At 50.9% G+C, this 26,095-nt stretch overlaps 2 protein-coding genes and 1 pseudogene across 6 annotated transcripts in view; 2 read left to right on the top strand and 1 right to left on the bottom strand.

Moving 5' to 3' along the window:
- Nucleotides 1-3,984: 3,984 nt before the first annotated feature.
- Mpg (N-methylpurine DNA glycosylase) lies at nucleotides 3,985-10,180 on the top strand. Of its 2 annotated transcripts, none has more exons than XM_031353527.1 (4): nucleotides 3,985-4,184; nucleotides 5,255-5,452; nucleotides 7,331-7,535; nucleotides 9,731-10,180. In XM_031353527.1, exons 1-4 carry the CDS (start codon nucleotides 4,029-4,031, stop codon nucleotides 10,144-10,146), a joined length of 975 nt encoding a protein of 324 aa, XP_031209387.1. In that variant the 5' UTR covers nucleotides 3,985-4,028; the 3' UTR covers nucleotides 10,147-10,180. The 2 variants fall into 2 exon arrangements, with proteins under 2 accessions (XP_031209387.1, XP_031209386.1); XM_031353526.1 differs by having other exon boundaries at nucleotides 3,985-4,205.
- A 445-nt stretch (nucleotides 10,181-10,625) lies between these two features.
- Nucleotides 10,626-10,743, top strand: LOC116079370 (annotated as a pseudogene).
- A 232-nt stretch (nucleotides 10,744-10,975) lies between these two features.
- Nprl3 (NPR3 like, GATOR1 complex subunit) overlaps nucleotides 10,976-26,095 on the bottom strand; it is a 37,689-nt gene continuing 22,569 nt past the window's right edge. For all 4 annotated transcript variants that reach the window (XM_031352092.1, XM_031352091.1, XM_031352093.1 and 1 more), the window contains 7 exons: nucleotides 21,377-21,514; nucleotides 19,461-19,617; nucleotides 15,658-15,764; nucleotides 15,164-15,293; nucleotides 13,032-13,221; nucleotides 12,183-12,375; nucleotides 10,976-11,461 (listed from right to left, as the gene is read on the bottom strand). In XM_031352092.1, coding sequence (XP_031207952.1) covers nucleotides 11,296-11,461; nucleotides 12,183-12,375; nucleotides 13,032-13,221; nucleotides 15,164-15,293; nucleotides 15,658-15,764; nucleotides 19,461-19,617; nucleotides 21,377-21,514 — 1,081 coding nt within the window. In that variant the 3' untranslated portion in view covers nucleotides 10,976-11,295. The remainder of the gene's footprint in view (nucleotides 11,462-12,182; nucleotides 12,376-13,031; nucleotides 13,222-15,163; nucleotides 15,294-15,657; nucleotides 15,765-19,460; nucleotides 19,618-21,376; nucleotides 21,515-26,095) is intronic.

The raw sequence follows: 26,095 nt of genomic DNA, 5'->3' as shown, positions 1-26,095 counted from the left end.
AGGGCGGGGGGTTGGGGGGGAGAGACCTAAGAGCCAGATTGAACGCCTCTTCCGAAGGCACACACTGGCACATCACTGAGGGTCCCGAAGCCCCCTCACTTGCCCCGTGCACACGCGCCTGATCTTTCTAATAAATACTCAAGCAATCAAGCCCTCACGCACCTGTTTACACAGACACGTGCGCACACCCTGTTCAAAATGCACGTCCATGGGCTCACACTGTCTACCCTAACACATTTATACGTGTGCACACTCACGCGCATACACTGATACACCGTGTCACAAGGAACCGCAGCTCAGCAATTACCCCTTCCCCCACTTCTTTTCCAGCAGGTACAAGGGTCAGACTGCACCTGCCACCCCTCAAGCCACTGTGCAGAGTGATAGCACCGGTCTGTCCGTCAGCGCGTCAGCGCGTGCGCGCTCACTCTTCTCTCCTCTCTGCTTCAGTGCTCGCATATAACGTCTGGCACAGTTCATCCCTCTGTACACTGGACACGAAATGCTCCTTTGCTCTCAGCTGAGGCTGAAGGCTGAGGGAGAAGAAGGCTGTCGTGGTGCAGATGTTCTGGGCTCCTGTAGCCCACACATGCCAAGCCAGAGATGGGACAGTCTCCATACCTAGCATTCTTGACTCGCACTAGGAATAAGCAAGGTCTGGATGCCCAGACTGGGCTGGCTGGAGGTGCGGGGGTTAGCATCATTTCTGGAAAATCAGGAATCAGCCACAGCCGGACATCTGGTGCCTGTAGGTCCCTCCTGCTGCTGTGACTGCTGCAGGGTCACCTAGACCTATGTGGAGACCTAGAAATCTATTCCCAGCTGCAAGAAGTCCTACAGGAGCTTCACAGTGAGGAGACTCACGGTGAAGACACACCCAGGAGCCAGTCGTCTTTTCTTACAAAAAGAATTCTTCTATGTTTATTTATATCTCTGTGTGTGTGGTTGCAGGTGCCCAAAGATGGCAGAAAGGGCATCAGATCCCCCTGGAACTGTAGTTATAGGTAGTTGTGAACTGTCCAGTGTGTGTGCTGGAAACCAGGCTCTGGTTCTCTGCGAAGGCAGCAAGCACTCTTAGCTGCTGAGCCATCTCTCCAACCTGAGTCATCTTCGACGTACCACAGACAAGGCTGTCTACACGCAGAGACAGAAAAACAGCTTTCCAGGATTCATTGCTCCAGCGACCTTGGAGTTCCCACACTCCAGGGGAGTCTGCGGCAGCCCCTGACCCTAGCAAACCCCTCCATGTCCATCCACACTCATAGGCGTTGTTCCTGAGCACATGGTGCTTACAGACAAACGCCCGTCTAGGGATATGGGTTCAGGAGTCCCAGACAAAGCATATCCTGAAGCCCTGAGTCAGGGCATCAGGACAGTTCGAGCAGAGGAGTGTGGACACATTGTCAGGCCTTTATCCAGTCTCCACAGTCCCAGTACCTCCTACCTGTCCTATTGACCTAAGCTTTGGGTGGAAGAACCTATTACACAGACTCCAACCTGTGGCTTCTCTCCTACTTTTACTAACTGTGCAGAACAGAAGTCAGCTGCAATTCCTAACACTCTGGAGCTTGGGAATATATGTCGGGATAGACAGGCTTCTGCACTACCTCCAGGTCTTGTGTACTACTCTGCCAACATCTGTGTGGTTAGGATCCCTGAGCTGTAAAAGGACTCTCCGCTGGTTCCTGAACCTTCAGCTTAGCTTCCAGGCACCACACAGAGAGATGTAGAGATGGACCCTGGGCACTAGCTATCTGGGGAGAAGACAGAGTAGCCAAGGTTAGCCCTGTTCTACCCCAGGCTAGACTTCAAGGGCCTGAAGTTCCCAGCTATTTCTGAAGAAACCCCTTTCTTATGGTCTTGGGCTCTCAGCAAGGTCGGGGGCAGGGGCTATAAGCTCCTAGGTCAAGATCCTAGCAGCCAGACAGCATACCTCCCCTGGCCTGCCTGATGGCTACTCTCTCTGTCCAAGAATCAGCTAACCACTGAGGGTCCCCCAGCTACAGAGACCCACTGAGGCCTGCCCAGGTGACAGCAGGTGCCAGTTTCCAAACCAGGAGCTAACTGGCTCCAACCCAGCTCCTGCTTTGTCCATGATAGACAGGAGACTGAGCCAGTGTGTTAGGCTCCTGAGACAATAAAACGGAAGCCTAGAGTTAGCAGGGACTGGCTGCCCATGCCACCACTATGGGAAGCAGCTCCAACCTTCTCACCATCAGAAGAGCTCACACCATCACCAACTCCAACCTCGACTCCTTTTAAAGAATCTCCCAGTGGCATCCTTGCCACCAGCCAGGCAGGCGAAAGGTACACTGGGCACATTAGAGGTCCCAGGCTCCTTCCTCTTGGACGTTCTCTTATTCCAGGCAAGCCTGATGGCAAAACACAGCAGGGAAGCCCAACCCAGCACTTCCAGCCTGTAGTGGGAGCTTCACACCACAAACCAGGAAGTGGGGGGAGGGGCAGACATTGCACAATCCCACACTCTGGACAGAACATCTGGAGAATAAGATGCTGGCCACCACCCCTGTCTCTGCCTGGGGCAGAAGCCAGGCTGCCCACCAAACAGAAGGAGCGTGTCATTCACCCGAAGGTGGGGATGAGATTCTAGGAGTCTTCAGAATGCCCTCACCAGGGGACCAGAACCCAACTAGGGTCTCAGTTTCCCTCCTAGATTGGGAAGGGGCATTATTCTCACAGGAAAAGAGAGGCATTGTTTGGACGGAATGGCTATGGGGGATAAGGCCAACCTCGTTAAGTTCAAATTTACAACATATTGCCCCCACCCCCGGAAACTGCACAGAGTGCCACAAACAGCTGGATGACTTCCAGCAGGCAGCAGGCAGGCAGAAAGGCTGCCGCTCCCTCCCCAGGAAGTCCTAGTTGAGGCCCATGAGAGGGGACGGCTGAGCCCCAGCCAGGCCCAGAGTTCAGTCCCTGAGCTGGCCAGTGGACAAACAGTTGAGGACCAGAGTCCTTAGGCTAAGCACCTTGTTAAGTAAGCTAAGGGTCACAAGCTTATAGCCTCTTGCTCTGTCTAGTCCTAGATGCTGGGGTCTCAGAAATCAAAGGCAGCTCTGACAAGTCCTCAAAGGTTTTCATAAGGCAGTATGAATGGGGAAGTATGAATAGGATTATGTTTGCTGAGAAGCTCTTCAGACCCACATCACCCCTAGAATGGTAGAAGAGGGCTGAGTGTGGCTCTGCTGAGTGTGGAGGCTGCCACTAACCTGAAGAGGGGGAGGAGAGCAGCTTACCCTATCCCAAGGCCTCCCTACCCTTGACCATCCCTTCCTTTGGGCCAGTCACTTCCTATTCGAGGCTCAAGTCTCCTATGCAGGCTCACAACTTCATTTGAAAGGTTACAGGTAGGGTGGGTGGCAAGCCTAGGTCCCAGAGAAGTAATCACTAAGAGATGGTGGCAACTGTTACCTAGCTCAGCTCCCTGCAGCCGTGGTCTTGCCCTCCAAGCTAGCTCAGCTTAGGTGGTAAGCCCTCTCTCTTTGCAGCAATTCCAGGTAACAGGGGTCCAGGGATGTAAGTGGGGATCCACTGCAGGGGCAGAATTCCCTTTCCTCCCACCTATCAGCTGTGATGATCCAGGGTAGGGCCTCCAGATCAGTTCCACCATCCAGAGATAAGGGTGAGGAAGGAGAGCTCCAGGATCAGAATTCAGTCTGAGATTCCCAAGGCCTCTGCAAACCCAATGCACCCTCTGTGGCCTATCCCAAGGCAGAGCCTCCTGGTCCGGGACCCTCGAAAATTCAGTCCAGGTTCAGAGAGGATGGCTTGATGGCAGTTGGGCCATTAGGACAGAACCAGACCTAGAGAACCTGGGTTCCAATCCTAGTGGTGAAAGTAAAGAATGCTTCTACACTCGCCCCGCCTTGTCCCTTCCCTAGGCTCCTCGCCCCGCCTCTTCTGCAGATTCGCCCCACCCCCGCGCTGCATGCTTCTGCGCAGGCGCAAGATCCAATCCCCGCCCTCCCCGCGCTTCCGGTGGCCTATCCTGCACTGGCGGCGGCTAGATGCCTGCGCGCGGTGGTAGTGCGCGCCTGAGCAGAGGATCCCCAAAACCGGTGTCCGTGACCCTGCTCCCAGACACTGAGCAGCCTCCATTTCTCGGACGAGCCCGCCGCCCAGGGAATGCCAGAGCAGGATCACTAGTGACCGGATATCATGAGGTCGGCCAGATGCCAGCGCCGGTGAGAGGGGGCGCAGCGTCGCGGAGTCTGAGCCCACGGCGAGCTGGCACAGTGGGTCGGGCTGCAGAGACGGTCACGTCAGCATCCATTCCCGGCAGCCTGGCAGCCTCAGTCCAACCTGGATGTCAGCACAACAGATAAAAATAATGGGTCTTACCCCGGCGTGGTGGCGCACGCCTGTTCTTGGGAAGTCAATGGAAGCAGGAGGATCAGGAGTTCAAGACCAGCGTAGTCCACATGGGGCCCTGTCTTTTAAAAAAGTAATGGCTCTTTAATCAGCCAGCCCAGCTTGGACTGATGACAGGTCTTGGCCCTGGCCCCAGGTTCACTGCCCCGTTGTCCTTTTAATCCCCTCCTGTTGTACCACTAACTGATAGCTGAAGGATGCGGTCAGATTTCCTTGCTGTGTTTATCGGCTGTTGGTCGACTAGCGCCTGCTGGTCCTATAGACCCGTAGACTTTCTGTCCCAGTTCCTAGTTGTTCTAATATCCAGTCAGTCAGAGGACAGTTGGGGGCCATCAGGGTTCTACCCTGAGCACTTACAATGGGACCCAGCAGGTGGTCATCTCCATGCACGCCCATTTGTGTGTCAGGTCTTGTCAATATCGAGGGGGTCTTGTGACCTATCTTTTGAGCAGTGCTGCAACAAACTCAGTATGTTTCTCAGATAGGTTCTGCCCAGATTCTGACTGTATTTTAATTCCTGGCCAGGGTTAGGAACAAAGAACCAGGTTCCAGAAACAAGTTTCCTTGGAGTTGATATGATTGGTGGGAATCGGTAAAACCAGCTCTTCGGTATCAGACTCAAGCACCCACCTTCTAATGCTCCTCACCTAAGTCTCCCTTGTGTGCAGCAGGTATGGGCAGAGAACGCCCATCCGTCCTTCACGACTAAGAGCCTGTCAGTACCTACACCAAGTCCCAAGGCCCTCTGAAGCAGCATTAGCTGCTTGTGCCTCAGAGTGACTCACAATGGGCACCCTACTTTACAGATAAAGAAACAGGCAGGCAGGCGGACACTTCTTTTGTTTTTGTTTTCCCATTACAGCTTTCCCGAAAGATTGGGCAAAAAAAGCAACGACTGGCAGACTCAGAGCAGCAGCAGATCCCTAAAGAGAGACTCCCTTCAACCCCAGGCCTCCGGAGGAGTATCTACTTTTCCAGTCCAGAGGACCACCCTGCCCGGCTAGGACCAGAGTTTTTTGACCAGCCAGCAGTCACCCTAGCCCGTGCATTTCTGGGACAGGTAACTTAATACAGGAACAGGTTCCAGGAGCTGTAGTCCTGCTGCTACTAGGTCTCATCTGTAACTTGGCCTGCCTTGTGCGTGCATAGGTAGCTGCCTTGCCCATATGGGCCCGATAGATTGACTCTTGTTTAGGATCTCTGCAAAGAATAAGAATATTTATAGTGGTATCCCTTGGTGGAGGCAGCAGGGTCCCTGACAACTGCCCTGCTTTGGCAAGAACAAGAGGTATGTTCTTACACTTATCCGTCAGGGAAACAGGGACTGTTCTATCTGAAATACCCTTAGGACAGGTTGTCTGCAAGGACTGTTGATGGGTATTGGCCCCAGTGTCTGTGAGGGACCAGTCTTGCCTACCCTGATGGCTGGGGCCAGGAATACCATGAGGCTGCCAGTGTCTGAGTCACTTGAAAGAGCTGGGCCTCCTTACTGCATGGCTCAGTACCCAAGGCTCAGTACAGGCCTAAGATCTGAGCAGTGCCAGCCATGCTTGCAGCGGAAGTGGAGACTACCCCAGGCCCAGCCTGGTGTGGCTTCCAGAACAGCCTGTCACCTTCTGAAGTGCAGGTCATGGAGCTGGTGGGGTTCATCTAGTACCCACTACTCCTGGGTGCTAGAGCTTAAGCTAGACCCTCTGGTTCTAGAGGTTCGCTGGCCTACCTTGTCCTTTAACAGGCTTCCCTTTATGGCCAAGGATAGCGTTTCTCTGCTAGAACTGGTGCTAAGAGTTCCAGGAACAGACCCTTACCTACTAGAGAAGGAATGAAATTCTGTTCTCAGGATGTTTTAAGCTGCAGGGGTCTGTGTTCCTTCTAGAAGCACCATAGTAGGTTCAGGTCAAGGGTTCAAGGATGGCCCAACAGCTCTGTCACCACCATCACACATCTGCCTGCTTCTCCTCGGCTTCCTGCATATCAGCTGGCCCCTGTCATGCCCACTTGAACCCACATTGGTGGACAAGATGGTGTCTGGCAGAGAAAGGGGTATTTTCGCCTGTGTATCCCTTCAGTCAAGGAAAAACCCAGGTGTGGGTCATTAGCCCAGTAAAAGGTTCGCTGCAGTGGGCTGCCAGGATGGTAGCCTACTCTGGACTGAGGAGCATGCTGCTTCCCAGACCCTCCAGCAGAAAAGCTCCAGGAGGACCCTCCAGAAGCCCAGGTGGGGTTCCCAGTGTGGCCCTTGGAGACATGAGAGCATGCGGGTAGAGTTAGTGGAGGAATGCTGCCTGGCCTTTTTCTCCTCCTAAAACATTCATTGTCCCAGTCTTCAATGTTTTGGGTTCCTGAAAGAATTTCCAGGCTTCCACGACAAACATTGGCCACCTCCCTTCCTCTACCCTGCCCATTACCAACTGACTCCGAGGCACCACGGATCCACTTGGGCTGAGAAGGTGCCTTCTGACCAAATAATCCCTCAAACCTGTGAGGAAATGGACATGGCTGGATGCTAAAATCCTTCTACAAGCCCTAACTGAATTGAGAACTGTTGACCATAGTCCAGGCTAGACACTGCATTGCTGGACCAGCTGGCCCTGTTTCTCACTAAGTTCTCCCAAGGGAATTCTGGGAGAGGATGTGGAGAGGAGAGAACATTACTGAGGGGACTTGGAAGTCAACCTGCACCGTGATGCCACATGAATCCTGAGGTGTGCTTAGAACCCTTAGTAAATAAGGAGTAGAGCTGGTCAGGAGGGGCTAGTAACCTTAACCTCACAGTTCAGATTCTAAGCAAAAAGCACAAGAGGCAGAATGGAGAAGCCAGGTAGCTGGGTCTGGCCGGGCCTGGCTGCCTGGTACATCCTGAGTTTAAAAGAGGTCTAGGTGGGGAGTGTCCAGGTGGGTTGGCCCCCATCGACCTGAGCAGACTCACTGCCCACAGGTCCTTGTCCGGCGACTCGCTGATGGAACAGAACTCCGTGGGCGCATTGTGGAAACTGAGGCATACTTGGGGCCAGAAGATGAAGCCGCTCACTCAAGGGGTGGCCGGCAAACCCCCCGTAACCGTGGCATGTTCATGAAACCTGGGACCCTGTATGTGTACCTCATCTATGGCATGTACTTCTGCTTGAACGTCTCTAGTCAAGGTTAGTAGTGCGGGCTTGAGGGAACAGACGGGCTAGCAGCTGGCCAACCCCCCTGAAAGACTTGGGTAGACAGGCATTTGATTAGGAAAGTGCCATTGGCAGGGGCCAAGTTAGGATTTCAGGAGCATTGGCTATTCTTGAAGGACGGGCAAGGCTGGCTAAAGCAGTTGAGGCTACACAGAGTTCAGAGCAATGTTATTTGATCCTGGGTTAGATTTGGAGTGAGGTGGAGGGTAGAGAAGTGGAAAGAGCCTGGTTTGGGGTAAGCTGGGCTCATACCGAAACTTGCCGAAAATCCTACTATGGGATCTCAGTTTTCCTCAGCCAGGAACACTTCTGCCCCCAGAGGGGACATTAGGCAATGTTTGGTGACATATTTGAATATCATGACTGATTAACATCTAGCAGGGAAAGGCAGGGATGGTGCTAGAAGCCCTGTGATAACCACATAGACCTTCTGGCCCCAGACAACTTTAGTGGAGGGATGCTAGTGCTCATGGGAGAAACCAACTCTCCTCTGGGGTCCGGCTTTGTCCTGACAAGCATGTAGTCTTGTGTTCTCATAAGGTGGCCTGAGCCTGAAGGCCCAGTACCATCCTGCCAAAGCCACTGCTGGCTAGGAACGTGGTTGGCATATCTCAGTACTTGTGAGCTGAGCCCTTCCTACTTGTCTCTAAGTGACCAATGTTCTTGGTTTGTTGGACAAATACTTGTGATGCAGGGGATTGTGGTTACCCATAGCAGATGGCTGAGTGTCCAGCACAGGGGACTTGGGAGCTGGGGGTGGGTAGACAACAGGACTAGCTGTGCACCTACCACAAAGCTGATTCTGAGTGACACTATGGATGAGTAGGTATCAAAAGATCCCAAGTCGGGCTGAAGACTAGTTGAGTTGTTAACAGCATTGCCTCCTTTTGCAAAGGACCCAGGTTCTCTTCCCAGCTTCAGGCATACAAGTGGTGCAAACATGCATTAATACAAACACAAATATGCTTTTTAATGTTTTTTTATTAAAAAGGGAGATCACAGAAGCCTTGGACAGAACCAACCCTGCTTGTGTGCTGAAGTAAGGAAACAAAGCCAGAAGTGGTTAGTGCTATAGTCTCTGAGAGGAAAACAGGTTCCTAGGATATGGTGGACAAGGCAGAGGCAAGAAGGAACATATGGCTGAAATCCTCCAGGACCACCCAAGTTGAGGGCAATCCCACAAGGGTGCACATGGCCCTGATTAGGACCATCCATGTTGAGCAGAGGCTGAGGACATGGATGGCACTGGCCAGGTGTGGGTGCTGAGGGTGTGAAGAGAAGATGAGGACTGAAAGGCCAAACAGAGCAGAGCACAGGATGCCAAGTTAAAGCACACAGGTGTAGCACAGTTCCACAATGGTGCTTGCATGAAGATGAGGAGGAGCCAGGGTAAGGGGAGGTGAGAAGGTGGCTCTGGGGGACTGGGAAAAGGGAGCATGTGTCCTGTACTTACTGTTACCCGCTTCTCCCTGAAATGAGAGAAGTCCTAGGTAGTGAGCCTGGTACGGCTTAGCAGCAGGGGTTCAAAGACTGGGTCCTCCAGGCTTTCCTGACCTGTATCATTTGGATTAGGCCTGAGACTTGCTATTTTCTAGCAGAGTGATATGTCTTCTACCCTAGAGGTGCTAGCTCTCTGGGGCTTCCTCTGCCACCCTCATAGCCACCACCAGTTAAGACTAGGGGAAGCAGGCTGCAGAAATGACCTAGTGGTTAAGGGTGTTTACAGCTCTTCCAGAGAGTCCCAGTTCAGATCCTGTGTCAGGCAGTTTACAAATGCCCATAACTCTGATTCCTAGGGATCCTCTCAGAGCACACAGATACATGTATGAATATACACAGGAACATACTTAAAAAAAAAAGGACTAGAGGAAGCTACAGAAAGAGGAAGCTGATGCTAGCTAGATTGGCCCACACGAGTTGATCACAGGTCTGGCTGGTGAGGGCAGTGGTGGTAGTCTCACTGTTCAGTCTTACGTGATGGAGGCTTCCCAAGGAACTCAGAGAAGGCTTAGCAGCCTATCAGTCTATAGAGAAGGGGGAGGCAGAGGGGTCTGATACCGTGGATATGGTTTACACATGCAGGAAGACAGCAGCACCTCTGCAACACTGCGTGTGTGCATCAGCAGGAAACCTGAGGTTTACTTCCAAGCTGTCTGTCTGTCCCACAGGGGCTGGGGCTTGTGTCTTGCTAAGAGCACTAGAGCCCCTGGAGGGCCTGGAGACCATGCGGCAGCTTCGTACCTCCCTCCGGAAGAGCACTGCTGGCCGTTCCCTCAAGGACCGTGAGCTCTGTAGTGGTCCCTCCAAGCTGTGCCAGGCCCTGGCCATTGATAAGAGCTTTGACCAACGAGACCTGGCTCAAGATGACGCTGTGTGGCTGGAGCATGGCCCTCTGGAGTCCAGTAGCCTAGCTGTGGTGGCAGCAGCCCGCATAGGTATTGGTCATGCAGGGGAGTGGACACAGAAGCCCCTGCGCTTCTATGTCCAGGGCAGCCCGTGGGTCAGTGTGGTAGACAGAGTGGCTGAACAGATGTATCAGCCTCAGCAAACAGCCTGCTCTGAGGGGCTTTTAATTCAAAAGTAAAATAAATATCCTGTTTGTAGAGAAGTGTCCCCAAGTCTCAGCCAGAATGTGTGTTCATGCAGTTATTCTTTATCCAGGTCAGGGAACTGGGTTACCCAGTATGCATAGCAACAGAGAGGGAGAACAGCAATGTACAGATCTGTACACCTAGGAGAGTGAGCTGAACAAGTGTTCTTATACACTCCCCAGGGCAGCGCCACAAGTGGGGCAGGCTGGGAAAGGGATGAGAAGGACACAACCTGTATATGTATAAAGGGCTTGAACTCTGAAGACACATCCTGGGGACTGGAGAGATGGCTCAGTGGTTATGAGCACTGACTGCTGTTCCAGAGGTCTTGAGTTCAATTCCCATCAACCACATGGTGGCTCACAACCAACTGTAGTGGCATATAATACCCTCTTCTGGTGTATCTGCAGACAGCAACAGTATACTCACATACATTAAATAAATAAATCTTTTTTTAAAAAAAAGACACATCGTCTACGGCCATACCACCCCGAACGTGCCAATCTCATCTGATCTCGGAAGCTAAGCAGGGTCAGGCCTGGTTAGTACTTGGATGGGAGACCGCCTGGGAATACCGGGTGCTATAGGCTTTAAAAAAAAAAAAAAAAAGATACATCCTGGAAGACCGTCTCCAGCTCAGCAATGTTAAGCTGCTGTAAGGACCAGAGGAACACTGGTGGGTAGGAGAGAGCAATTGTTAAAGTTCTTCCTGCTCTTCTGTTCTGTCCCCAGCACCACACCTAGTGGCTCACAACCTCTATAACTCTAGCTCCAGGACATACTTTCTTCTGACCTCTGAGGGCACACATACACACAAAACCATACATAAAAATAAATAAATATATTTTTTTAAAGTGACATTGATGGCACACGTCTGTAGCCATTGTACTTGGAGGACAAGATCAGGAGTTCAAGGTCATCCTAAGCGACATAGCCAAGTATGCAGTCTGAGCTACAGAGGACTTTGTCTCAAGAAAACAACAAAGCCCAATGGTTGCCCCATAGCTGCTTCTGACCAGACTGACGGCTGAAACAGGAAGCAGTTCTTCCAGGCTGGGGCTGCCTATCCTCCTAAAGCCAGTCAGGAACTCTGCGGCAGAGGGGAGGTTGTTCCCATCCACACACAGGCATGCTGCCGGGGCTCATGTGAGCAGTGCCTGGAAGACAGCAATAACGGGGTCCTCATGGGTGGTCACCACCAGCACGCTGCGGAATTTGTCAAAGAGCATGAGCAGCTGGGAGCGCCGTGTGTTCTCATTGTACATGATCTCCTCCAGATGGTGGCGGCCACGGAAGTAGTGCAGGAGCCTGGAGGGGACAGGACAGCATGAGCCTAGCCCAAGGCTAGTGCTGCTGAGGACAGCCATTGGTGGGTGAGTCTGCAAACTGCCTGAGGCTTGTCTAGAGCTGTGGGATGAGGTCCACCAGGCCCCCCAGTGACAGGTGGTGGTGTGCCTAGAGAGAGTCCCCAAAGCAGACTCACAGCCACTGAGCACGCATGCTAAAGGAAGGAGTGCTAACGGATTCTTTCTGTTCTTCCATGGCACTGGGGACAATCTGTTCCAGGGAGCTTTCTGTAGCTGAGTCCAGCACAAAGAAGACCAGGGTGCGGAAAAGCCTGGATCAGTACTTAAGAGCTGTAAATGGTCCTGCAACAGTCTATAGTGTGTTTCTTCAAACAGAATGACAACCTCACCTCTCTCATAACACCATGCCCTTACACTACCTAAGGCTGGATGGACATGACAGACATCAAGCCACTATGGTACAGGGTCCTAAGTTTCCCACCAGAGCTAACAATTGGGACATACTCCTGCCGAGCGAAGTCAATCGGAACTTGAGAGCAGTGAACATCCAGAAAACCTAGACTAAGGGGCTAGACCAGAGCCTGTGTAGACACAGGGGACAATAGTTCCTGCTGTGCACACACTAACCCCAGGAGAGACCCATTACTTCCCTGGAGCTGTACAAGGGGACCAGAGCTCCCATGCACACTCCTCCACATCCCACTCAATCATCTGCTCCCTACCTGGCAAACATGCGGAGGTCCTCAGGGTTTTGGGCTGCAGGCACATTGAGGATAGCAGCCCTCTCATGCTCTGAGAGGCTGGCCAGCAGGTTCTCTGTCATCCTCTTGTTCAGTGGTGAGTCCCCACTGGGGAGCAGCTCTGCACTGGAGTTGTCCATACTGGGGCTGGTAAGGGTCATGTCGTCACTGCTGGCTGTGGGTTGGAATAGGCCAGCTGGATTCCAGTGTACCAAGATGGGAACACCAAAGGCACTGCCAGCATCTAGATCCTGAGATCACTGCCACACTCTTCCCCTGGTGCCCAACTGCAAGAACTTGCTGCCATCCCACCACCTAAGTGCCTATTGTGTGGCTAGCCTGGAATACAAGGAGCTACCCCTATAGGAGTAGCTTCAAGGACCCAGAATGAAAACATGCTGCATACCCACCACACCCCATGGCAGGAATGGGTGTCTTGTCCCACCTCAGCCAACATGGAGGATAAAGCACTAGATAGGTAGAGGTACGTGGACCCCAACACCAGGCAGCTGTGGTCCCTGTGATGACAATATGAGGGCTCTGAGCCCAGGCTGGAGTGGGAGAGTCCAGCTGCGCTGCAGTGGACAGAGGCAGCTCCTGACTCCAGCTGGCTGCTCAGGGGAGGAGCGTCCCCCTCAGAGCCATGGCAGCACAGGGGACACAGGAGGAAGAGGTTTCCACAGGGACAGAGGCAGGTGAGTACAGACGTGTAAAAACACCTCTTATCCCAACTGCCTAGGCTTCCTGGGTGTCATCACCAAAGTCTCCCTCCCACCCCACCCCCCACCCCATCCCCTGTTACTAGACAGACGTCCTGGAAGGGAATCCTACTTGGGGAGCCAAAGCTTAGAGCATTGGGTGTGCTAAGGCTGCGGCCACCAACTCGGGCTGTGAAGGGGACATCATCCTCTCGAAGTCGGGGCTCCTCTTCACTAGGTGAGGCCATTAGGCAAACATAGGTATGCAGCTGGATGAGGAGCCGGCGCTGCAGCATCCACACCACCATCTGGATGAGTTGGGTCTGTGAGATAGCAGAGTAAGACAGCAAGTGAGCTGGTTCCTTGACTCAAGTCTCGAGGAAAGGTTCCTGTCCCTGGGGAATAAGGTCCTCAGCAGCCCCAGTACCTAAACAGGAAGGCTTGTAGGAAGAAGGGACCCTCAAATGCTGGGTAGCTCCACAAGGTCAGCATACCCCAGGGAAACCAATGGGGCCAGAAGAACTCCCAGACCACACGTACACCAGTTCCCACCACACCCTCGCACCAGCTCCCATCACACACGTGTACCAGCTCCCACCACATGCCTGGGTTCCCTCCCTTCTCTGAGCCAACCTTCCCTAGTGCCAGATCTGTCCTTGCCTCTAAGACCTGCTACCATCAGACAGTTCACTGATAGGCAAGCCCACACAAAGTTCAAAGAGCAAACTGTCATATGACTCCTTGTCTCTTCCTCAAAGTTTGCTTCAAGAACACAGGTGATTCCAAATCTAAATATGAAGGGGACCTGCTGTTCCTACATGAAGCCAATGGCTCTTCCTTGTAAGCACTGGGCCACAGCCGTGGAACCTAGTGCCCACACCGATGGTGGCAGTACCCAGCACCGATGTTAAAGTATCTCTCTGGCACAGACACCAAGCAGCAAGGTGTGTGAGCACAGTACCAGTGCTCTCATCTTTGGGAGTCCCACAAGAGCTGCTGCCCAGGTCACTCATGGAAGGGGCCGGGTTACTGGGGAGGAAGGTATACCAACCATGGTCAACCATGGTCTTCAGTTCCTTAGAATTCTAAGGAACTGAAGCTACTGGAACACAAAATGTAAAGAATAAAACACAAAAGCTTCATAAGCACGAGACAGTATGTCTCTGGGATGTGGCAAACTGAACAGCTCCATCCCAGGCCCCGGACAAGGCCTGAAGCAGCTGCTCAGGCCTGGCCGGGAAGATCAGCCGTTATCCAGACAACGGGGAAGTTTCTGCTGGGATGGGAGCATTGCCAGGCCCTCCCCCAGAGAGCCGCCTGGGGGAGAGGAGGGAGGGGCACAGGCAAAGTGCATCTTTCATCCTCCTGGCTCTGATCCTGGAAACCAAGGGCTCCGTGAAAGGCAGCTTTGGAATTCTGGCACACTCAGCATGTAAATGAGCTAAAAACCCAGGATCTTATTCCCATTCACAATTTGAGAAGGGGAAGTATTTGACTTTGAGGACTGATTTTGCCCAGTGTATCTGGCAGCTATTAAAACAAATACTTTGCTTTTGAAGATAAACCATGGAGATCACCCAGCTTGTCTCTGACACCTGTGCTCTCTCCCTAGATTCTCTCCGAGAGCTCAAAGCACTTAACAGAGGGGAGGGGGCAAGACTTCTCTAACTCCAAGTCACCATCTCACCATCTCTTGAACATGGGGCAGTGAAAAGTGATTGACTCACTGCAAATTCATCCCCTCACCTTGAGAAGCACCCCCACCACAACCAAACTCTGACTGCCAGCCTCTGTCCTGACTCAGCTGCCCCCTCCAAGACTCAACCCTAGCCTGATACTGTAGGTCTTCTTAGGAAAAGGACTCTAGGCCCAGCAACATAGGATTCCACACAAAGATCCCATGGTTCCTAAGCCCTCAGAGGAAGGGATACAGGAACTGAATTGCCTTGGAAAACAGGGCCCAGGCTTAGTGAGAACAAAGCTGACTGTACCTCCATCTGTGAGAAGCCCCTGCCCCAAAGGCAGCACAAGGGAATCCTGTCAGCCCAGGAAAAGCTAATGCCCTCCTGGCAAACTTAAACCAGTCCTAGGCCTAAGGATGCCATGGTGAGTTCCGTGGACCACAGGAAGTCTGCAATGCTTGCTAGTAAATCCCCCAAACCATGGCAAAAAGATAAACAATGCTAAGAGCCTTTGAATCAGGGGCCACCAGGCAGGCAGCTACACCACTCTCCTTTGTAAGCCACTGGGGCTCTAGTGACTCACCTCCTGGGCAGGGGGCGCCAGAGGGCTCCTGAACTCTGATAAAGATACCGGCAAGGAAAACTTGGCCAGGACAGACGGCAGGTCATGGGACGGGAACTGGCGGGAGAACTGCTCGGCTAGCGGGGAGTACCTGGGGCAGACAGCCATGGTCAGTGTTATTTCCCATGCTCACAGCAACCATCTGGATGAGCATAATGACAATAGAATGAAGTACGGTGATGCAGCAGGCCTTCAGATGGCAGAATTATACTAACTGTCCCTCAAGATGTAGCAGAACCCCTCTGCTTTCAGGCAGGGAGAGATGGCCTTACCGTGGGCAACACCACACCAGAGTGTGATCTGCACCTGAGTATGCCATAGGCAACATCAGGATATAGTGAGATCTGGCCTCATGGCTTCAAAGCCTCTGGGGCCTGGCCACTGGGGGCACCACTGGGGTCCTGCTGGGCTTTTCTAGCTCCAGACTCCAGATTTTGGCAGCTAATGGTACTTACAGACACACACTGGCATTGGGAGACAGGACATAGACGTTGTTCTCACATAACGGGTAGATGATGACGGCCTTGCCCCAGTATACCAGGTGAGCTGCAAGCTGGAAGACCTGCAGACCAAGGGGAGATGGAAAGACTAAACATGGAGGCCATGGCTTTCCTGCCAGAAGAAAACCCCTCTGGAACTCTGCCAACTTGAAGCAGCACTGTAGCACCTCCCTGAGTCAGTGGTACCAATATCACTGTTCTTGTAGTCAGAGTCCTTGTGCTGCTTGATACTACTGTCTTGCTAGGCAGTAGGCACATGAACACAGGGACAATGGAGTGCTTGGGAGCATGGGCTGGATGACTCCACCAGGAGCACAGCATTCTCATGTCCACCAGACCCCCAGCACCATTCTCCAAAGTAATAAAATATGGAGTCTCATCCTATCCGCCCCTGCAAAATCAAAGGTCCCTATGCACCCTGCTTTCCCCAGAGATCATCCTCCCATTCTGCTCTCCTAAGTTCTCAAAAACCAGGAAATACACAAAGATGCCAGAGATCCTTTCTAGGATAGCCTCAGTACATGCCAACTTCATGGGGGCTGCCAAACCTGAACACAGCACTTTAGCCCTCATGAGAAGGGTGTGAAGTCTCAAGCAATGGTACTCCATGCTTTCAGCAGATGGGCCCAGGTGAGCTCTGCCTTGACACAGGGCCTGCTCTACTGCTAAGGGCAGTTATCAGCCAGCAACCAGCTCAACATGAAGGAAACAGACATCTCACTGTTCGCTCTTATCCCATGTGTGATGAACATGAGCTCCCAGGCAGAGAAACACCCATGTTTTCTATATCTGCTGGCCCTGTGATTTCCAATCTCATCCTCCCTTCACCCCTAGAACATTCTCCATAAAGAAGCCAGAATGCCATTCTTGGAACAAAAAATCCAAAATAAACACAACAGAGCTGGAACAGGTGACAGCAAATCTGTGCTTCCCAGGGCTGTTCCAAGGAAGACTCAGTTCCTGCCTCTTCCTTGGTTTGTAGCCTCATCAAAGCCAATCTCTACTCTTCAACGCACATCACCTCCTTCCCCTCTATAGCTAACTCTCCTTCAACCCCCATCTTAAAAACAGTGTGCATGTGTGTGTGTTCATGCTAATGTACCCATAGAAGCCAGAAGAGGCTGTTAGATGCACTGGAGTTACAGGAGATTGTAACCTGTCCAACATGGGTGCTAAGAACCAAACTTGGGTCTTCTACCAGAACAGCAAGTGCTTTTAACCTCTAAGCCAGCAGTTGTCAGCCTTTCTAATGCAACAGCCTTTAATACAGTTCCTCATGTTGAAGCCCTGGCCTCAATCTCTAATATTGCCCAAAACAATGTGTGCATATACCCATTAAAGCCTGAGGAGATCTGGGGGTGCTGACACAGCCAAGAGGTCAGAAGGCTGAGGCAGAAAAATTGCAAGTTTGAAAATCGGCAAGACTATACAGAAGACATCCTATCTCAACACAACAAAAACCTGGAGGGGCCTTTAATCGCAGCACTCAGAAGGCACACAGAGATCTCTGTGAGTTTGAGGCCAACCTGGTCTACAGAACAAGTTCCAGGACAGCCAGGGCTACAGAGAAACCCTGTCTCAAACAAACAAACAATCCTTCTCCCTCAGCCTCCTGAGGGCTTGGATTACGCAAGTGGGCCACAAGGCCCATCTGAGTGACCTTATATCATGTGTGACATTCACATCTGAGGCAGATGTTCCCCAAAGGTTCAGCACCATCCTAGGATCACTGCTCCCACAGAGACATCTACAGAAAACAGCAGTCACAGAAAGTGGTGAGATGAGTTGCAGAGAATGGCCAGGGCGAGACCTCACAGGGTTTCACAAGGGCACACCAGTAGTAAAGTCCGATTTAAATCAGGCTCAGCAGGGAGTCAGGTCGGAAGGAAACACCCTCCTCCCTGATCCCAGACAAGACCAAGACAAGGAAATGGAAGAGACATCAAAGGTTTATCAGAGGACCGTGACAGTGAAGTCAGGCACAGTCCTAGCGCACATTCCATCAAACAGCCTCTTAGTAAAGTCTTTTCAAACGTGGAGTAGGAAGTGAAAATAGCCATCATCCACGCAGCCCAGATTCCTCAGACAGCAGCAGCCCTCCCGCCATCATCCACACAGTCCAGACTCCTTAGACAGCAGCAGCCCTCCCGCCATCATCCACACAGCCCAGACTCCTTAGACAGCAACAGCAGCCCTCCTGCCATCATCCACGCAGCCCAGACTCCTCAGACAGCAACAGCAGCCCTCCTGCCATCATCCACGCAGCCCAGACTCCTCAGAACAGCAGCACCTCTCTCTGTAGGCCTTCAGGGACAGTGAGCACATTCAAAGTTCTGTGTTTGATGCTAGAGGGAAGCAGAATGAGGTCCTTGCTGAATTTTGTCCAGCTTAGGATGCCAAGTTGAACTACAAAGGCAGTATATGCTAAGGGCTCTCAAGAGCCTATGAAGAGTCAGAGATAAGAGAAGGGACAAACTTATCCTGAAAACAGAAGGAGTTTTAGAAAAAAGCAGCCCAATAGACCCACAAAGCAAAAACTACTAACAATGCCAACCTACTTCTCAGCCCCACACAGAGCCAGGAGGCCTAGCCAGAGGGACCAAGACGGCCTGCCTCAGAGCTGTGGCCACTTCATCCTACTGAGAAGGCTGGCCTTTGAGCAAACTCAGGTCCCGGGTAGGCCTCTGCTACCCTCTGGTGGCCACATGGTGCACAGCACCACCAAATGAGACTATTGGCATTCATTCCCTGGGTCCTGCATCCACAGCCCCGGCAGGTGACTCAGTCTACACTCCAGGCCCTCGAATACCAGCTTCTTCTGTGCCTTTCCTCCTCCACACTTCAGCTGAGGGCTTCTCTCTGAGACCAGAGGGCTGCCACAACACTTGCTGCACTTCCTTCACGAGAAGGAGGGCATACTGATGACTCTAGGGCTGGGCTGCAAAAAAGGAGAAGGAGCAGAACAAAAGGGATCCGTGTGGAGCGTGGCGTAACTCACTTGGGTACTAGCCTCACAGGCATCTGAGGTGGAGTGAAGCAAATCCTCAGTCCTATAGGGAAGGTTTGCTCTGACATTTGATTGGACTTAGTTGACCTCCAAAATAAGGCTGCATCTCTACATGTCTCATTGTTAAAGACATATTTTATTAAAAAAAACAAAAACAAGGGGGCCGGAGAGATGGCTTAGTAGTTAAGAGCACTGACTGCTCTTCCAGAGGTTCTGAGTTCAATTCCCAGCAACCACATGGTGGCTCACAACCATCTGTAAAGGGATCAAATGCACTCTACTGAAGACAGTGACAGTGTATTCATGTACATAAAATAAATAAATATTTTTTTAAAAAGGTAGGAAAATGTGCAAAAAATAGAAGGCAAACAGTAGGTAGGGTAAGTTACCGCTCAAGTCCTCGTTCTTGTTTCCCACACACAGCCCTGTTCACAGGCCAGGTAAGCTGCCCCGATCTGGAAGATCCACCATGTGCTACTGCTCTCCCAAGTGTTCTCCAGGCCTTTGCTGGAAACGTCTCTCCTTTCTCCCAAGGCTTGCCTCACCTCTGCAGCTCTAAGCTCAGTGTGACTAGACACCAGAACCCCACATCTCCTATCCCGATCTGTGGCAGGACATACAGTATCTATTTGTGCACTAAACATTGGGGACTCAGCATGGCAGGCAGTCTGCTTTCCTCATCTTCCACAGGCTGCCTCCCTAAATGCACCCAGAGGCTTCTTTTCCCACCCATCCAAGTGCCTGGCCCTACCTGCAGCAAGGCCAGATCAGCATCCTGGGCTAGCTGCTGCAGGTTCTTCACAGCAGACGTGGTCTTGATCACCCGCACCAGAGCCGGGGAGCAGTCGATGGGAAGCTCACTCAGTAGAGATTTCTCGTCACTGAGAAGTAGCAAGGCATGGTATGGGCTGAAGGACAGAAGCACATGTCAGCAAGACACGAAGAGCCACGGAGCCCTGGACTAGGTAAGCGTGGAACACCAAGGCACAGCTAACATCCACAGGCACTGGTCAAGGGAGGCTGAGGGGAAATCAGAGAGAAAGCAGTTATGGGGCCAGGGGTTTTGACATAATTGTGTGTGTGTGTGTGTGTGTGTGTGTGTGTGTGTGTGTGTGTGACAGAGGGAGAGGGAGAGAGAGAGAGAGAGAGAGAGAGAGAGAGAGAGAGAGAGAGAGAGAGAGAGAGAGAGAGAGAGAGAGAGAGACAGGGAGAGAGGGAGAGAGAGAGAGACAGGGAGAGAGAGGGAGAGAGAGAGAGAGACTGAGATGCATGTAAGTATAGACACCAGAGGTCAGCATCAGATGTCTTTATCACTCTCCACCTTTTTTTTAACACTTATTTATTTACATTTTGTATATACATGAAGTATACACATGCAGTTCTCTTCTTCTACCATGTGGGTTCCAGGAATTGAACTCAGGTCACATCAAGCCTGGCCTGGTTGAGTGGCTTTACCTGCTGAACCAGCTTATCAATCTTCAATCTTATTTATTTTTTTTGAGACAGGGTTTCTCTGTATAGCCCTGGCTGCCCTGGAACTCAGGACCAGGATGTAGACTGGGTTGGCCTTGAACTTGGAGATCCTCCTGCCTCTGCCTCCTAAGTGCTGGGATTAAGGGTGTGTTCCATCAAGCCTATCTCTCCACCTTATTTTCTGAGGAAAGACCTCTCATTGAACCTAAAGCTTGCTATTTTGGCTGAATTTGTTGGCCACCAAGCCTTTTGGATCTGCCTATTTCTACCACCTCATACATATGTATATATGCATGCGCATACATATAGATAACAACAATAAAAAAAGCATGGTGGTTGGTACATATTTTTAATTCCAATACCTGAGAGGCAAAGGCAGATGAATCTCTGTGAATTCAAGGCTAGCCTAGTGTACATTGTAAGTTCCAAGACAGCCAGGAAGACAGAGAGTCTCTGTCTCATGGAGGGTGAGGGAGTAAGGACATATGATAATGTATGTATGTACACATGTATGCATGCATGTAGTGATACAGTGCTTGTCCAGCATGTGCAAAGCCCTAGGTTTAATCATTAGTGCCATAAAAAATGAGAGGGGATCTTTCTAAACACAGGAAAAACAAAATATCCCCCAGCGATGAATAGAACTACAGAAATATGCTCAGCCATTTGGCTTGGAGCATAGATATGGGATTGTAGGAGAACTGGGCAGTAAGTAATCTGCTTTCTGTCATGTCCAGTGTTGAGGAACTGCCCAGATTTCATCTTTTTTCTTCTTTGTAGTGCTGAGAACAGAGCCTGGGGCCTAGAAAGCACTACACCACTGAGTTATATTCCCAGTCCTGCTTTTTCCTCACAGGAAATAAGCTAATCTAAGAAAGTAATTGGATTCCCATGATTTCTAATGAAATGTGACAATTACTGAGTATACCATGAAGGCAATCTGCTACAGTTCTAGGTTGGCCCCAAGTGCCCTGCAGGGTGGGTGAGGCCCTTGGCAAGTTCTACTCACCTAGGCAATGCTGGAAGGGCCTGCGTCATTTCTGGGCAGAATTAGATGTAAAACCATGTGCTTTTATTAACAACAAAGCCCTAAATGCCAATTTCTGTGGCAGGAAGAAGAGAGAGTTTCTGGAACAAAGTAACTAGTAAGGTCTCACGGCAGCTGAGGGAAGGCAGGATGAGGCTGTCTCTCACCGGATGGCTTTTAGGCTCCGTTCAATAGCCTCAGGAGGGATCAGACTTGAAGCTGCATAGTGGATCTTGTGGGGCAGACAGAAGCTAACTTCCAGCCAGCTGTTAATGTGGAGCCGTACCACACCAGATGTGCACAGGCTGTGAAGAGGGGACATTGTTACTATGGTGGGTATTTGCTTAGTCCCAATGAACAGCACCTGTTCACAGACGGTGGCCTCATACACTGCCCTGCTGGCTAGGGGGAAACTCAGGTGGAGATCTCAGGGGTAAGAGAGTATCTTTTCAGATCTCAATATACCTAAGAAAATGTTAAGAATACACACAGACACACACACACACACACACACACAGACACACACACACAGACACACACACACACACACTGTCTGGCCCTAAGATCATGTATAAGCCACTCAGCCTGTCAGAACTGAAGGAAGCTTCTGTCTCCAGGAAATTCAATGTGGCTGAAACACTGGCTGCCTGCCTGGACCCCTGCAGACACCTGGCATCTACACAGCACATCCTCTCTCCGAGAGGGCCTGATGTAGACCCAAGCATAGCTGGGCAGCTGGGCAGAATAAGGCTTATCTCTGTGGAGAAGAGATGGGTAGAAGAGGGAAGCCATCAGGTCCCACAGAATGTCAATGGTAGGAAGCACAGAGCACCTCCCTTTACGGACCTTGCTAGCAGTGGAGCACCACAGGTATAACTCGTGCAGCTATCAGTCAGTCACATGCAGTGACTACCCAGCCAAGCCCAAAGCTCCACAGCAAACCTTGTCCCCCACATTCTCAATGACAGACACAAACTTACAGCTCAACGTGCTCAGGCATGGCAGCATACAGCATCTCAAATCATCAACAAATTCTATGCTCTACCTGCAAATCCAGATCTCTTCAGCAAAACGAGGCCAGAGCTGCCCAGAGAGCCACCACCTGAGGAGGTCTTGGTAGATCTCCTTACAGCTTCTACCTGGCAGTATCATCAACACAGAGAACCCTGTGTGTGCTGCACACACTACCTGCCCTCATTTCCTTCCCTATCATTCAAGTCTAGCCATTCTAGGACCCTGGCACTTAAGTTTGCCATGGCCTCTCTTCCCAGATGCCTTGGGACTTTCTCATAACTCCAATCTCAAGTATACACTCTCAGTGAGGTATCCTGGCCCCACCTTCACTCTGGCCCCTCACCCTGTACCCTGTACTCATGACCACAGGATATTACTCGTTTGCTACCTAACACTGGCCTAACCAACCACACCAGGTATAGGCAAGGTTTGCAGTGGCACACGAAGCACTCATGAGTGGAAGGGAGGAGAACCCAGAGTCAGGCAGTGGTGTGCAGGAACACTGCCTTCCCAGAACCCATCCTGTGGACAGGTGGCCCTGTGGGTTGTCCCTACAGAACCACACCCGGGAGGAAAGGGTTGTGCAGGGGAGGAGTACCACCCATGGCTCAGCCACACAGTCCTGGTGCTAAGTGCCAACAACATGTGTTTATTAAATAGAATCTGTTCAGGTCTATATGCTGAGTGGGCAAAAAGTACGTTAGCACATTTCTGAAACATAATTATACAAATGCCATAAAGAAAGAAAGGCAACTGCTAGGCAAAGCCCCTGTGACTTGCACTTACTCTGCCTGGGAAAGGTATTTCCTGTCATTTGCCCAAACCCAGTCAAACTCAGATAGGCAGCCTCCTTCATCCAGTGTAGAAAAGACAACCTAAAGCTTCATGACTCCATCCTGAAACAGGACACACCCCTTGGTTTCCAAACTGCCAGTCTCTATAGCACCTTCTCCAATCTTTTTCCTGCGCTGCCTCCCACCCAGAAGAGCAGCCAAGAAGTATTTTCCCACCGCCACCCACTCTGCTGCTATTCTCAGCGTATGGGAATGGCCAAGGATAGCACAGGCTAGTTAAAGGGAGTGTGGCAAGACTTCTTCCTGCCTGGGCCAAAGGTGAAATGTTTGGGTACTGTGGGAGAAACAAGGTCCTTGCTCCAGGCTCCAGAAAACACATTTTTGTTTTCTTTTTTCTCCCACTCCCATTTCTTTCTTTCTTTGTCCGAGATAGGGTCTCTCTATGTATTAGGTCTCACTATGTAAGCTGGATTCCAACTCACAGAGATGCGCCTGCCTCTGCCTTTCAAGAGCTGGGAGTAAAAATGTGTGCTGCCACGCCACATTCACTATCTCTTTATCTCTTTTTCTCCCCCCCCCCACCCCCCATTTTTCAAGACAGGGTTTCTCTGTGTAGCCCTGGCTGTCCTGGAACTCACTCTGTAGACCAGGCTGGCCTCAAACTCAGAAATCCACCTGCCTCTGCCTCTCCATTTATTTATTTATTTATTTATTTATTTATTTATTTATTTATTTATTTATTGAGACAGAATTTTGTTGTGTACCCCAAGCTGGCCTCAAACTAGTGATCTTCCTGCCTCTACCTCCAAAATGCTGAGATTCTCAGCATGCACCACAATAGCTGCCAAGGGCTATTATAGTCTCTTCCCTGAGGCCTCCAGCAATAGACAAGAGCTCTAAGCTTCTGAAATTTCCCCAGAGGGTTGCCAGGAACTCTAGCCAACAGATTCAAATGCAAAACAAGTCTTTTTCTCCTTCAGGCAGAGAACAGCAGAGGGTAAGGAGAGGGGAACACATCCAACACATCCGTGACCCTCACTCCCCAGGATCGGCTTCTCCCAGGGCCTCCACACCACTGAGGACAGTGTATAGATGGGCACCACAGGCTGTGGCTCAGCCTAGGAGGACGATGGTGGTTCACTGGGGAGGTTTACGGGGGTCGGGGTTGGAGGGAAGGAACAAACTTTAAAGTCTGTTAAAAGCAGGGTTTAATGAATGCCAAGATGTGGGTCAAAGACCAGGCTCCCTGAGGTCAACACTCTCTGCCTTTCTAGGAATTGGCCCTAACCAAGGCTGTGTGTACAGTTTCCAGAGTTGCACCATTCTTCAGGATGAAAAGCAAAGCTCGCAACCAAGCTTGAGAAACACTGCATCAGGAAAACCTCTCTGCATTCACACAGATGGGAAAGGGCAAGAGAGGAAAGGGTTACACTGTGTTGCCCTGTGGTCATGCCCATGATAACACCAGCTAGGCTCCTCCAATTAACTTATGACCACAACTGGAAGAAATTGAAGGTCTTATTTTTGAGCTCTCTTATTTAGGGTATTGTAGAGAGTGGCTATTCGAACAACATGGAATCAGAATTAAATACTAAGACTCCTATCATTTCAAACACAGTTGATTCTTGTCCACCCAGGACCCCAGTGATGTGCTAGGTGCAGCTCTATGAAAGAAAACAAAAACCAATTACAGCCTTATACTTGGAAGACTCTTACTCTAGATGGCACAGTAGATAAACTACAGAGTCACAGGTACAGAGTACATACAGAAACGTGTGGCAGTGCAGGCCAGGATTAAATGCTGGCTGTGGGCATGGGGGCACATTACAGCCTTTACAACACCCTCCCAACTCAGGTGTGTCTCAGATCCCCAGCCCCTGTCTTTCCCACTGAACATTTTATACTGAGCTGGAGGCTCTTTACAAAGTAAAAAGCTCTGTGGCATAGAGACACAAACACTGCCATTAGGAGTCCCTTGAGAGGACAAGGAGCCTTAGAAATGTGCCTGCCCAACTTCTAGCCTCTAGCTCTGGAGATACAAGGTGAGTCCTTCACAACAAAAGTGTAAACCAGGAAACACACTGAAGTCCATGGAGAGAAGGGAAGAAAAAGGGCTTCCCCTGCCTCTGTGATCTGCATTTCAAGATGAAACCCAGGGTTTGCACCTGGAAAAGTTTCCTGCTAAGCTTGTGTTCCTATTTGTAGGAATTTAATGTTTACTCTGAAAATAGTCTGCAGAAAAACACTGCCCCTAGCTTATCCAGCCTTCACACAGCACTAGAGTCCAGCCCTTCTGCAACAGGAGATAAATGCTCCTTTTAGGGCCCGGCACCTACACACCATGACTGTGCAGAGCACCGCAGTCCTATCTTTTGCACCCAGGACGTGCCATGTGCAAGTGTATCTCACTCCTGCACTCCTTGTCCGACCTCTAGCTAATAACCAACAGGTCACTTCTGACCTCATCTCAGCTAAGCCTCTTCTTCCTCTGAGAACCCACCTTGTGTCCTGTGTCCTCTGTCCACACAGCAGTCAGGCTTCCTACATGTGGCAAGATGCAGCACAAAACAAGAGACATACATGGATAGGCTTCAAAAATCCTACCTTAGAACCTCAAACAACACTTCACATGTCTAAACATGTTTTTATGAACTACAGACTGTGACTGCAACATGCAGAGCATCCACAGGCTTGCTCTGTTCTTGAGTAGTTAACAGTGCAGTCAGGCCTCGGACAGCATTCCCACAATCTGAGCCTCCAAGACCCAACTACAGTCTCTGCTAATTCAGAGAATCACTCAGCAGAATACTTCTTCACACCACAAGGAATTTATACCTCCATCCCTCCTGCCATTCCATATCTCTTTAACTGTGGATGAGCCGTGCCAAGGGTTATGTTATAGAAAGTGAAGGGACATCCCTGCCCTATAAGGGAAGCAACCTGGGGAGAGATGGGAACACAGAGTTAGTTCCACAAGGAGACACAGGTACTAGAACAACCTCCTAAGGGATTCCCTCTTCCACTCTACACTCACAGACACTTAGGGAATAGGGTTGCCAGCTAGAACTACACCAGAGC

This window comes from Mastomys coucha, unplaced genomic scaffold (assembly GCF_008632895.1).
Source record: "Mastomys coucha isolate ucsf_1 unplaced genomic scaffold, UCSF_Mcou_1 pScaffold5, whole genome shotgun sequence".
Taxonomy (NCBI): Eukaryota; Metazoa; Chordata; class Mammalia; order Rodentia; family Muridae; genus Mastomys; species Mastomys coucha.
Note: the sequence above shows the minus strand (reverse complement) of the source record. Positions and strands in the feature narration are given on the sequence as shown.